This window comes from Ictalurus furcatus, chromosome 7 (genome assembly GCF_023375685.1).
Source record: "Ictalurus furcatus strain D&B chromosome 7, Billie_1.0, whole genome shotgun sequence".
In the NCBI taxonomy this organism is placed as follows: Eukaryota; Metazoa; Chordata; class Actinopteri; order Siluriformes; family Ictaluridae; genus Ictalurus; species Ictalurus furcatus.
The window spans coordinates 8,729,076-8,743,481 of NC_071261.1; the positions used below are offsets into that span (position 1 = coordinate 8,729,076).

Sequence of the window (14,406 nt, forward strand, 5' to 3'; positions counted from 1 at the left end):
GAAAGACGTTAGTGTTTATTGTTCAGTTATGATGGACATCTGAAGGAGTCTGTAACGGTTTTGAGTTTTGTGGTTTACATTATGCTGAATAGTGGTGCTTGTGCTTAGGCTGTGGGAGCTCAGTGATCTATACTAATGTCAGTACTGACCCCAGTCTGTTCTTATTTGTTCATTATATACATTGTGTATAAGGATGAATGAAACTGCTTGTTTATACATAGGAAAATTAATGAAACCTCAGTAAATTCATACAAAAATTAAGTTGGACCAACATAAGAAAACTTAATTAACTTGACTTAAACCAACTAAATTGTGTTGACCCAACTAAACTGATTTATTCTGAATGAACTAAATTACATTGAGTGCAAAAAAATAAACTTTCTTCAATTAAATGAAGTAAGTCTAATTAATGATTTTTTGAGTGGAACAGGTTTGCCGAGTCATTATCCATCTCGTATCCCATACCCCCTCTGCATCGTTTCACACCGGTTAATGCAGACACTCATTAAGCCTGGATTACACATGCTATGATCCCACGCGTTTCATTTCAAAGTCTCTCCTGTTCTTTACTTATTCCCCCTAGCCTTTTTTCATCATTTCCCTAGTTTACCTTACTGTCTGTCAATCTTTTGCTCGCCTACTTGTTCACTTTTAGTATCCTGTTGCCCCAAACTGGATCTGGTGATTTGCGTTTGTGAGCTTGTTTCATTAAAGATGCTAATTTCATTAAAGACTGCTTGTGTTTTTGAGTGACTGGTTTCGAATGATGTGGTTCTACAACACCCAGCCCACGATTTTGTCAAACCTTGATTTATTCAACATTATTGCATTTATAATATTTAAATAAAAAGAAAAGTGACAGTTAATACCCAGACTATGAATGGCGTGTGTGAAGTTTTCCACAAAAAGTAGAGAGTGAATGTACTGTATTTTGATGCTGGAACACTGGAATGAGGTTTACAATCCACTCTGAAAGTTTGGGGAAGGTCTGTGGGAAATAGATCACATGCATTACAGTAAGATGAGCAGGGCAAAGTAATCTATCCATGATGCAAAGGGAAGAGTCCCGGCTCTAGACCTTCAAACGTCGTGCGTCTGTTTATCGATTTTTGACTTCAGGTGTTCCTTGTACGCCAAAATGTCTCCGTTCCATTTGGTGATGGTCTGGTTCTCGCACACCCAAATTTCCTGAGCCACCTGGAATCAAACAAATCACAGTCATTTCTACAGTTTGACAAAAGGACAACACTTCATTAAAAGCAGCTTTGAGGTTTTTGTGTGCACCGGTAATCTACCTGCTGGATGAGTCTGAAGTCGTGGCTGACCAGCATCATCCCTCCCTCAAACTCGTTGACGGCTTCAGCAAGTGCGTCGATGGTCTCAATGTCCAGGTGATTGGTAGGTTCATCGAGGAAGAGCATGTGTGGGTTCTGCCAGGCCAGCCAGGCGAAGCACACTCGACACTTCTGACCATCTGATAGATTCCTGATGGGACTCACCTGAAGAGAAATTTCACCAATTTATTATACGTTATATACCGTATTATCCATCCATTTTCTGTACCGCTGCAGGGTCGCAGAGAGCCTGGAGCCTATCCCAGGGGACACCCTGGACTGTGGGGCCCAGCTCATCGCAGGGCACAATGACACACACATTCACACCCATTCACACACTACGGACAATTTGGAAACACCAATCAGCCTACAATGCATGCCTTTCATTGGACTGGGGGAGAAAACCGGAGTACCCAGAGGAAACCCCAAAGCACAGGCAGGGTATCTGCAGTTTTCAGCACTTCGAGATTAATACTTTTTAATACCATGTTCAAGACATTTCCAAAAATATTTTTGGAATAAATATACCCCATATAATATATTATTTGTTTCCAAATATTGATTTACAGAATTACAGGCTGTAACGGATGAAAGTGTTTCCTTCGCGCTCTTAAACAGACACACACCTGCTGTTTACCCGTCAGGCCGTACCGTCCGATGATCTTCCTCATCTCCTCTTTCTCTTTGATCTCTGGGTAACACTTCATCATGTACTCTAGAGGAGACAGGTCCAACTCCAGCTGTTCAGTCAGATGCTACAAGACACATATGGCACAAAAACTCAAAAGGTGAAAACTATTAGATGAAAACTAGAGATATGAAAACCCCAATATCCATCCATCCATCCATCTTCTATACCGCTTATCCTTTTCAGGGTCAAGGGGAAACCTGGAGCCTATCCCAGGGAGCATGGGGCACAAGGCGGGGTACACCCTGGATAGGCTGCCAATCCATCGCAGGGCACAATCACATACACACTCACACACCCACTCATACACTACGGACACTCTGGACATGCCAATCGGCCTACCATGCATATCTTTGTGCTGGGGGAGGAAACCGGAGTACCCGGAGGAAACCCCCGCAGCATGGGGAGAACATGCAAACTCCACACACACACAGGGCCACGGTGGGAATCGAACCCCTGACCCTGGAGGTGTGAGGCGAACGCGCTAACCACTAAAAACCCCAATATTTATTGATTTATTTGACGATGTAATGTGCACACGGCTTAGGTAGCACATAGCCGTAGGTACTTTGTTAGCCCCTTTCCCTGGTTATTATAATGTGATGATAACTGTGTCTGCTGTTAGAGATTAGTAACATGCATAGTATACATGCACAGTTCAATGACAGTTAACTGAGAATATAGCTCACCTGGTGATACCTGCCAATCTTCACATGGGAGTGTTTCCTGATCATACCATCAGTTGGGAGGAGCTAATAAAGCAAGAAAACCCGGTAAGCATTGAGGTTTAAGTACACGGATTGTGACGTTAACAAAACACATTAGTTAACTATCACAGTCAACTGACCTCCCCCATTAGCAGTTTCAGTAGTGTGGACTTCCCTGCTCCATTAGGGCCCACTAGAGCCACTCGCGTATCCAGGTCAATGCCAAACTCCAGGTTTTTATAAATATATGGCTTTTAAAAAAGACAAAATACAAGGTCAGTAGGCATTCGAGGATCGATTTTAGGCTCATTTCAGTGAGGGAGTCCCCACTGCATGCTTGTTTTCATACAAATTCACTCTTAACAGTAAAAACTTACAAATCGGTACGAGTAACACTCCATTACACCCGGTGTGTAGGGACGAGCTCGATGTAATAGTGGTAATAAACACCATGGCACACTTCAGCACACTTCATATACAATACATACGCAGTAGTGGCCATCTGAATGACATCACTATTAGGCATGAGGCAGAATTCCTTTGTCTCGAATATCACAATACAAAATACTAGTGAGGTGATTTTCGTTTCTCTGACGTGTGTCGTGATATTTGTGTTTAATATTTAGTTAAGCTCTAACTCTTCTTACACACTAGGTGGCAGCAACAGAGCACGAAGTTTGCGATTGGGAAACGAAATGGCTTGAAGCATGCTTACTTAATAGTCCAAAAAATGTTAAGCCAGTGTTTCTCATCCTTTTGTGCGCTCTGGACCCCTAGCATATTTCGAACAATCCACAAGGACCCACTCACTCCACAACAATTATAGGCTATATATTTAACAGTCATACGTTGCTTTATTTGATTAATATTTAACATTCATAGCATTAACATTGGCCATTTAAAATTTAATCAAAACATTTCAAGACTTTATTTATTATTTTTTTTACATTTTATTGTTGGTGCAACATTTAATTTGGCTCTCTGAATGATCTTTTGTTTATTTTATCATCAATGCGACACTTGAACTCTACCACTCAGATAGGTTTTTGCAAATGATCATTTCATTTGTAAATAAATTTAAAATAAAATTCATCAATGAACGATCGTGATATTTGTGAATGCACACGAATAACCAAATCGGTTCATTTTAAAGCACATCTCATTTGAATATGTTTCGATCCATTTAACAACAACAAAAAAATTACATTATTTAAACATTTTTAAAACTTTCCCACGGACCCCCTGCAATTACACCACTGACCACCAGGGGTCCGCGGAACCAGGTGGCCGTAGGAGCAGTGATGACGCAGTGACGTCACTTAAGACACATTCTACCATCAATCTTTCCATATTAATAACGTAGCCATGAAATACATTTATCTAAACACATTTATGACCATTTACATTTGTATTATAAATCATAATCTACTTTTTTTTTTACAATACAATGTATTAAATTGCAGTAATTCGATTTGTTGTCATTACAAAATAAACATATTAAGTGTAATATTTTATGTGTGTCAATATCGTCTCGTGAAGTCTGTATCGGGTTTGTATCATCATCCTGTATCAAGACTTTAGCGGTTGACCTAGGACTGAAGTACTACAGGAATATACGCGATACTGTCAATACGGTGAAGCACTGAACAGTATGAGTGATGGAGTTTGCAGTCAACAACTCTCGCTTCCTGGAATTCTTCGCGCTTACCGTCTCGTCGGAATATCTGAAACTGACATTCTGCACCATGATGACAGGCGGCGGAATCTTCCCACAGGGAGGAAAATAAAATGACAGAGTCTGCAGGAGGAAAGAAGAGAAGCTCTGGTTTTAATGTTCCAGCACCAGTCCACAAGAAACAACGAATCGGTGTAATAAATCGTATGCTGGCTATGTTGGAGAACAGAGAAAAGGTGGAAGTACAGTGCATTTGGTCTGAGATGGTCATGCTTGATGTTGATTGATTGTGGTTTCTGAACTACAATCCCTTCCCATAGCCAGTACATGAATAGGAATGTGCCAGCCTAATACTGACTAAGGTGTTGAGATCAATACTGGGCTAAAACACTGGATAGTGGTGGCACTGCTGCAGATTTTAAGCTCTGAAATAGGAATTTCTGTGACTTTCTGAAATGTGAAGGTGAATCTGTCCAGTCCTGTATAAGTCATATAGCTCTCAGGGGCACTAGATGAAGAGTCATTTATCAAGAGCTGCTCCATCACAACATGTAATATTTATGCTCGTATAATGCTTCAAGGGATAGTTCACCCAAAAATGAAAATTCTGTCATCAATTACTCATCCTCGTGTCGTTCCAAACCCATAAGAAATTTGTTCATGTTTGGAATGCAAACGAAGACATTTTTAATGAAACCTGGGAGATTTCCGTCCCTCTATTTACAGTCCGGTAACCAAAACTATCAAGCTCCAAAAAGTTCATAATCCGTGTGACTCCAGAGGTTTGATCCCAATTTTATGAAGCGATACGAGTGCTTTGCGTGTGCAAAAGTCTTTATTCACAAAATATCTTCACTTCCACATAGATCTCCGAGGCGCGTCCACGAAAGAACCACGACGCATACGTGTTGTGTTGGGTTGTGTTGTGTTGAAGCATTCGTATCACTACATAAAACAGGGATTAATCTTAAGGGATTAATCACAAGGATTAATTTTACGATGCCTTTATGAACATTTAGGAGCTTGATAGTTTTGGTTACTTAAACTAGAAATGGAGAGATGGAAATCTCCCAGGTTTCATTAAAAATGTCTTCATTTGCATATATTAAATTTAGCAACCCTCTCTGTGTGTGTGTGTGTGTGTGTGTGAGTGCGCTCAACCTTATCTGTAACTACACGGGACGTCAGGCCTGAGGCCACCATCTTCTGCAACGTCTTCTCTTTGCTCTGAGCCTGGCGAGCCAGCTTAGCCGAGCCGTGACCAAATCGGGCAATATAGTTCTACGTAGAGAAAGTGGGACAGAAAGGTTTGCTTCAGTGGTGTACTGTACAATATAATTCGAGTAAATGTACTTCCAGTGGCGTTAATAAGGTGTGAAACGATATGAAAACTGGAAGAGATATTTAGAGAGGAGTAATGAGAAAGACAGACATCAAATGCAAATGTTAAAGTATGACTAAAGGAGGAGCTGCTCATAGCATGTGCACAGCGCAGCAGTGTTTTACCTTCATGTGTGCGATCTGGTCCTGCTCCCAGTTGTAGCGTTTCATCTGGTTCTCCTCAAGCTCCTCCCTGGTCTTCACGTACTGGTCATAATTGCCCTTGAATCGAAATCAGATGGCACAAAAACGCTGAGGGCATGTTTGTGGACTATTTATTTTCTTTCTAGTTAATAATGATTTGGTCAAAATGGTTCGGTTCCTGCAGTCGGGTCGCGTCAGAGTCGGGCTGCTTTCTTACTGCAATCGAACCACACTAGAGTTCAGTTCAAACAGACCAAATGCTGCATGTGTGAAAGCAGCCTCGAAAACATGACCTCAAAATGTCACATTTCAGTTCTAAATATGAAATCACTAGAAGGTACGAAAGGATAAACCCATACACGGGCACTAAATTTCAACTATAAGTTAAGGCGGTTCCACTGAGTAACAGACATCCATCCATTTTCTGTAAAAAACAGGGCACAAGCCGGGGGACACCCTGGATGGGGTGCCAACCTATCGCACATACTGCAGACAATTTGGAAATACCAACCAGCCTACAACGCATGTCTTTGGACTGGGGGAGGAAACCGGAGTACCCGGAGGAATCTCCTGAAGCATGGGGAGAACACTGGAATCAAACCCCCAACCCTAGAGGTACGAGGCAAACGTTCTAACCACTAAGCCAGTAGGGGGGCCACTTAGCCCTCTTACTCAACCATTTTCCATTGTATTCGGTGTGGTGGCAACACCATGAACTGAAATATTTCACTCTGTTCTGCAGAGTAGAACATGGGTGCTAAGCCTCGTTCCAGGAAAAAGCAGCCACGTCTAAAACTAATCTCGTAAATCCATCTCTTGAGCTGGCTGATCACGTTATCCTTGGTCAGATGGATCGGGTGGGTTAAGATAAGGAACAGGAAGCCGTTGCACCATTCATCCCTTATCTATTCACTTCTTTATAGAGTGTATAAAAAAAACAACTTACTGTGTAGTATCTGAGTTTCCTTTGGTGTAGATGTATGATATTGGTGCAAACACCATTCAGGAAGTCTTGGGAGTGTGAAATGAGTACAAGAATTCGCTTAAACCTGGTGGGGGGAATAAAAAGTCTCACAAAAATTAAGCATTCACAAATGTGCTACATGTGCATGCTGCTGGTGTTTAAGATTTAGCCAGACTTTTCCACTTATTTCCAATATACTGCCTAACACACGATCTATCAAAACCGCTAAAAGACTGAAAAACGTACGATTTGAGTTCCTCCTCCAGCCACACGCAGGCATCCAGGTCAAGGTGGTTAGTGGGTTCATCCAGTAACAGCATGAAAGGTTTAATGAACAGCGCTCTGACAGAGTGGAGGAAAGGGGAGGAGAAAGAAAAGGGCAGAGGAGTGAATATCCTTGCAAGAGATCTCTTTTATAAGGCGCAAATGGATCATGCAGGCATCGTACCTGGCCAAGGAGACACGCATTCTCCAACCACCGCTGAAGTCTTTGAGCTTTTTGTGCTGCATGGTTGGGGTAAAGCCCAGGCCAAAGAGAATGCGTGAAGCTCGAACCTCGGCTTTGTCCGCATCCAGCTCTTCCAAGCGCTCGTAGATCTCCATCAGCTTCTCGCACTCTGCTACATGTAAACAAGGAGGAAAAAAAAAAAAAGCTTAATTTTTGGTGTCCTATCTACTGGATTATGTCTCATCATCCTCATTATTCTCTAAGAACAAATCCCAGTACTTGTACTGTAGGACTAGGTTCTGTGAGACCTAATTCACAAAGAATATATAGAATTTACACCTAGCTCATCCACTAGGTCAATAAACGAGTAAGGAATAGCACTGCCATTTAGTAGTTACTAATTTGCCATTTTAAACAGAAGTGCTTAATAATATTTACTTTCTAAACAAGCTATTCTGGTGGTATGTCTACACACATAATCAGCACTTATCCTGAATAGCAGTTCCAGATTAAAACCAAATGGTTCGTACATGATATGCAAGAAACAGATAGCACGCTAGCCAAAACACAAAGTTAAAAAAACAAAAGTTATATACTTTTTCTTACTTCAGCTACATTTGATGTAGCTGAGCTGGCATGTGTAAATTTAAGTTTACTGCCAATTCCGACCCGACACCCCTGACATTGCCTAGGTGACTCACTATAGGCTCAGTACTGATTCAATAGTCATGTAGTTTTTTTTTTCATTTTACAATCATTAGCTGTATGAGAGCGGCCTCTAGAGGCGAAATAAAAACTGACCAATATTGTTGTGTTATTTGAAGTGTTTTTCGATTCATTTTGGATACCTCTATTTTGTTTATTTGTTGTTTGGAGTGTTACTCTTTGGTTCAGGTTGGATGTATATCATTTATTTACTTAAATATTTATTAATAGTTAATATATCTTAATATTTATATATTTATTTCACTTAAAAACGTACAGTACATTTTCATGGTACAGTCAGTACTGTTTATTTCCGATATAAAGTTCCGCGATATTTTACTTTCAGTATCAATTTTAAAAACTATCGGTTGATGAATCGGTTATCGCCAGGTGCGGCCCAACTTAGTTATCAGTATCTGTAAGATCCACATTCGGTCGACCTCTACTATGAAATACAAATTGTGGCCAATATTCCACACCTGAAAGTCAAGAAAAGGAATTTTTTTTTTTTTCTACATACACTGAACATCAGTGAAAACTTTTTAATCAGAGATTTATTAATATGTGTAGAATTATAGTAAAATTCCACATTCAGGGGGACTTTAATGTATGTGTACAGACTCTAGGTGGGATACAGTATGTTGGTTTATTGGTCACTACATTCTTTAATTTTTGTTTCTTTCCCTTGTATGTGTGACTCACAGTCCTCATGGGCCAGTCTTTCTGCCTCCTTCTCCAGCTGGATCCTCTCCTCATCCACCTCCATCACACACTGTAAAGCTGTCTTCTCACTGGGGGCCATCTCACGTGTCAGATGATAAATGTCTATGTGCTCTGGGATAGGAATCTCTCGATGGCCGATCGCAGACAGGAGCATAGATTTACCTGTCGGAAGTGACATTAAGGGGGTAAAGAAAGGTGTAATCTCTTGTACTACACATAGTCAGGTGTTCAACTGTTGGTTCTCCCAGAAGAGCGAAAAGGAATCGGGAAATTAGGAATCAGGTTTTTCTTCTATTAGCCTTACTAAAGCATCAGAAACTGCAGCATTAGCAGTAATACCATCAGATATAAAGTTATCAGTTATCAGATATCAGGTTTAAGTATTAACACCTTATGTTTGGTATCTCATACGAGACTATAATCCACACCTGTGCCATTGAGGCCGATGAGCCCGTAGCGTCTGCCTGAGTTCAGTTCCAGACTTGTGTCGCTGAGCAGCTCCTGCCCATGGAAAGTGAGTGAAAGACTGCTGATGTGAACGTCTGTACTGTTGGGGTGCGATGCCAAGACACCTGTAACCGCCCGAGCCTCTATCTTCCTCAGCTCAAACTCATCTAGCTCTTTCGCCAGGGCAGAAACATCTGCAAGGGAGACAACACAGGAACATGGCTGAAGAGTTTACAGAAGAAAAACATGACATAAAATAAGTTGTTTTATCTGCTTTTTAGTGTCAATTACAATCCAGCTTTAAAGGAGACCTATTATGCCCCTTTTTACAGGATGTAATATAAGTCTCAGGTGACCCCAGAATGTGTCTGTGAAGTTTCGGCTCAAAATACCCCACGGATCATTTATTATACCATTCTGTAAATGCCCCTTTTGGGGTGGAAGCAAAAACATGCTGTTTTCGTGTGTCTCTTTACATGCAAATGAGCTGTTGAGCCCCGCCCCCTTCCAGTAAGAGTGCTGTGCCTTTACAGCTCGTGCTTCGGATACTACGTCAAAAACAAATCAAGAGTACCAATACGGCCGACACCGTAAATACCGGTGTTCAGCCCTATATGTATGAATTATACAGACAGTAAGCGGTTTCGGGTTAAAAATAAAAACAATGATGATGATAGCTCTGCTCTCCGTGAATACAATCAGAGACAATGGTAACTTTAGTCGTGGAGTCTGCTAACAAGCTCATTCGGAAAGGCGATTTGCAAACAAACATTCATAAAACATAAAGTGCGATACTTACGTCTTCTGGATATGAAGCTGGATCACGAACAGTTGGTACTGATCCATGCTTGAGAACTTTTCAGCAAATCCTGCTTTATATTGACCCTCGTTCACAAAGCAGTCTGGTGTAAAATGATTTGCACAAACATACACGAATTTAGCTATTTTCGGGGCACATTTCCTTCAAAAATAAAACTATTCCATTGCGTCTTCAGTGGCTCTGATGCCGGGAGTACATGAAGACTCTTATGTTCATTCTTACAGACAGCAACAGAACACTTACGACACTTACAAAGACAGTCTTCTTATCACTGTAGCTGCTCCGGTGCAGAGAACATGGCGGACTGTGTGCAGCTCACTCAGGGGGAGGGGCTATGCTAATAGGGCAGAGTCCGTCACCAGTTGCAGGCGGGGCCTATGCCAATGCGACGTCACGTTGGAGAGAATTCGCGAACGACTCATTTTGATTACACCGTTTATGATTTACGGGGAATATAAAAAAAAGGACTGGGTGGATTTTTACCATTGTAGGGTGGTTGTGTACACACACTGCCGACACACATTAATGTTCAAACACCATATAAAAGTGAATTTTGCATAATAGGTCTCCTTTAAATGGTGGCATACAGCAATAAATGAGTGGTTGCTGCAGGATCATACCAGTGTGTTCTGTACCAGTTACTGTATAGATACATTCATCGCCAGTGAACATGGCTGTCGGAAGCATTTTCAGTTCAGTTCAATGCAATTTAAAGAACACACCTCCATTTGTGTCCCCATTTGGAACTGCTCCATTTTCCTCTGGCTGCTCGACCTCCTCGTGTTTTTTGACCCTCTGACGAGCTTTGGCTGCCTCTTTCTTCTTGGCAGCCTTCTTCTTGGCAAGGTCTGAGGGCATGGCTGCAGAGCTCTGTGGGCTGCACAGTAACATGGCATGTTAATGACATTTGCAATGTGGCGTGAAGATTAAATTTATTGCTTTCAATGAAACCGCCAATACGCTGTGATACACTATATGGTCAAAAGTCTGTGGACATCTGACCATCACACTCATATGTGCTTCTTCCCCAAACTGTTGTCACAAAGCTGGACGCACACAACTGTATAGAATGTCTTTGTATGCTGTAGCATTACAATTTCCCTTCAGTGGAATTAAGAGGCTCAAACCTGTTCCAGCCTGACAATGCCTCCTGTGCTTAAAGCGAGCTCCATGAAGACATGGTTTGCCAAAGCTGGAGTGGAAGAACTCGAGTGTCCTGCACAGAGCTCTGACCTCAACCCCGCTAGACACCTTTGGGATGAACTGGAACACCGACTGCACCCCAGACCTCCTCACATATCATCAGTGTCTGATATCACTAACGCTCTTGTGGCTGAATGAGCGAATCCCCACAGCCATGCTCCAAAATCTAGTGGAAAGCCTTCCCAGAAGAGAGAACAGCAAAAATGGACTAAATCTGGAATGGGATGTTCAAAAAGTACATGGGTGTGATGGTCATGTGTCCACAAACCTTTGGCCATATAGTGTATGTTCCTCATTATGCTAATCATCACATGGGCCCTCTGGCCAACCTTTCACAGAAGATCATGAAAAAAAAAATCTGATCTCTAAAATTGGCATGAACCCCTAATAATAAAGAGGAACAGTCATCTCCCATTGTCCTGAGACACCATCACATTGTACTGGTCTGTAGTGATGGACCAGGAGCTCAGTTTGTAGTCAAAGCACTCGGTTTAGTTGTCAGTCAACATCTATGGTAACAAACTGTGAGTAGCGACTGAAACAATAACGTCGGGAGTACAAACATGAAATGAGGTTCTTCCACAAGCTACTGGGTTTACCCTAAAGCAGCGCTCACCAACCCTCTTCCTCGAGATCTCCCTTCCTGCAGGTTTAATCTCCAACCAAAATCTAACCCACCTGTTTAGTTGATCAAGAACATCTTAAGGCAGTGATTAGATGGTCAGGTGGGCACCAGTATAATTAGAGTTAAAAGTCTTCAGGAAGGTAGATCTCCAGGAACAGGGTTGGTGACCACTGATCTAAGTGATATCCTCAGAGTAGAGCTACCACTTCTGTGATTTGAGACTAGCCAATTACGGTATTTTGGGCACCTTACAAAGATGCCTCCTAGTCGGCAGCTGCCAGAGCTGTAACTGGGATGTCCCATGGGGGCAAATCCAGGCAGCAGGAGGAGCTGGTATCTGTGGCTGGAGATAGAGAAGTCTGGACTGACCTTTTCAGCCTGACACCACCGTGACCCCCACAGAGAAAAACGCATGATTGAATGAACAAACAGCACTGTCGATGGCAGTCGGTACGTACAAAGTTAAAGTCACTTTAGGATAATGACATGAGGCAAATACAGTGTATTTGTCCACATAGATTAAACAGACAAATGCAATTACAATTCAAGCGTGTTCTTTAACAACTGACTGCAGGTCGGTTGTTTATTATTTGCGCTCTAAATGTTGCACGGAAGTTCGCTGCGTGGTCAGCGTTCGCTGCGTGGCATTACTTCCACCGCAAACCCGGTTTGAACCCGGACCACGTCCAGCATGTTGAACTTTTTAGTCCCCAGAAGGTTCAGTTCAAATCTCAGCCAAGAGCTTCTCTCGTCTACTCGACACGGGTGTCGTACCGTGCCCCGTCGTAAACCGCCACCGCCACCGTCATCTCTTTTCATACAAAGAATATATTATACATAATGACAATTTGGACCCTGTTCAGATTACATTCTATTTAAGATGTCGTCCTCTCGCGCCACATGATTCCTCAACGTGCTGATGGGTGGAAAGTCAGTCACTGTCCTAGTTACCAATTTAGTGCACATGCTAATATTAATAACCTTTTGCTGGCTAAGATTTGGTTTGTCAGATTTAGCACACACTAAAAAAAAAAAAAAAAAAAACCTTGAGATGGTCTACAGAAATACACACAGGAACAAAGGCTGTGTGAAACTGAAGCTATTCACTACACAGTGCATTGTTTTGGAAGTTTTTGGTCTTTTTGTATTCCAAAGTGAACTGCATCCTGTGCAATTTATGACATCCCACAATGCACTTCATGGGATTAGGGTCCAACTAGGGAACACCTAGAATGCACTTTGGAGTCTGTAGGGAACAGGGAGCAAGCACCATTTGGGACACAGGCACAGTTTAAAGTGTTGCGCAGTAACGCTTGCATGTGCCAACTAGTGCAGCATGTACTGTACCCAGGCCCGGCTAAACTCAGCTACACTGGGCTAAGCTAACCTAACGCCAGCTAACCAGTTCTCACAAGTGTCAACGCTTCAATACATGCCACTATCACGAGTTATCATTACAGCTTGTAAATAACAACAACAACATTATAAACAAATAATAATAATACATACATATACGTTATATCCAGTTATACCGGCGTGTTAGCCGACCGAACATGCTAACTAGCTAGTGGTTCCCATAGCAGACGTCCCCACTCAGTGGACGTATGGGATTCAATTCATAACTGAAATTTATTTTCTTTTCCTTTTAACTATTAAAACAACTATGCTGTTGTGCAGTAAACATTTAAAAACGTTTAAATCCCGCTCATGTGGTGTCCTCATAGCAGTGTGTTAACAGCATTAAAACGCTCACACACAGAGAGAATGAATCAGACATGACTGAGATTTAAAAGAGAGAGAGAGAGAGAGAAAAGATGTCAGCTCCAGAATCTTTCATATAATGTTACATACCGAATAAATTAGTCTCCGGGTGAAGCAGTGTCGTTATAACTAGGTTGTTATTGAAGTTGTACAGTGGTTAAGACCTACCTTAGCTGAAGAGTGCAGCTGGGAGGCCGTATTAGGACAAGTGCAACCCCCCTCCCTCTCTCTCTTTCTCTCTCTCTCTCTCATGGAGGAACACATGTCAGCTCTACACGGCTATAAAACTTCCATTTCATCATAAATCATTCATTCCTCATTATCAGGTATTTTGAAGATGGTAGTGTAACACATTCATTAGCCACTTTATTCCATGACCCTACCCTGTATCTACACTCACTGGCCATTTGATCAGAGAACCTACCACACAGCCCTGCTGAAAAACAAAACAAAACAAACCCTCATAGGATTTGTAATGATTTTAATTGTTATAATAGGAAATGCTATTGATTTTAATGGAACTAGGTCAGTAGTAATTTGTTGCCTTTTATTGGCGGCATATTATGCCAAGGGAATACCCTTAAGGACCGGTAATGGTTATGGTATTCATGTTGAACAGCTGACGGTTTGTAATGGTGTTTGTAGTGGAAACCATTAGAATTCCTGTGATGGTTTCTATTGTTTGTTTGGGGTTTTTTTTTGTTCAGCAGGGAGGTCACTGTTTGAGTGCACTGACTGTGGCCCTTGCGATTCATTCATTCATTCATTCATTCATTCATCTT

At 41.8% G+C, this 14,406-nt stretch overlaps 1 protein-coding gene across 2 annotated transcripts; it reads right to left on the reverse strand.

Moving 5' to 3' along the window:
- Positions 1-794: 794 nt before the first annotated feature.
- Positions 795-14,027, reverse strand: abcf2b (ATP-binding cassette, sub-family F (GCN20), member 2b). Of its 2 annotated transcripts, none has more exons than XM_053628234.1 (15): positions 13,793-14,027; positions 10,758-10,912; positions 9,197-9,409; positions 8,748-8,930; positions 7,341-7,512; positions 7,139-7,234; positions 6,875-6,977; positions 5,911-6,006; positions 5,566-5,685; positions 4,438-4,527; positions 2,870-2,980; positions 2,712-2,774; positions 1,961-2,089; positions 1,296-1,499; positions 795-1,197 (listed from the first exon to the last, which is right to left on the reverse strand). In XM_053628234.1, the coding sequence occupies exons 2-15, from the start codon at positions 10,891-10,893 to the stop codon at positions 1,081-1,083; spliced, it is 1,833 nt and encodes a 610-aa protein (XP_053484209.1). In that variant the 5' UTR covers positions 10,894-10,912; positions 13,793-14,027; the 3' UTR covers positions 795-1,080. The 2 variants fall into 2 exon arrangements, with proteins under 2 accessions (XP_053484209.1, XP_053484210.1); XM_053628235.1 differs by having other exon boundaries at positions 13,715-13,793.
- Positions 14,028-14,406: the final 379 nt, after the last annotated feature.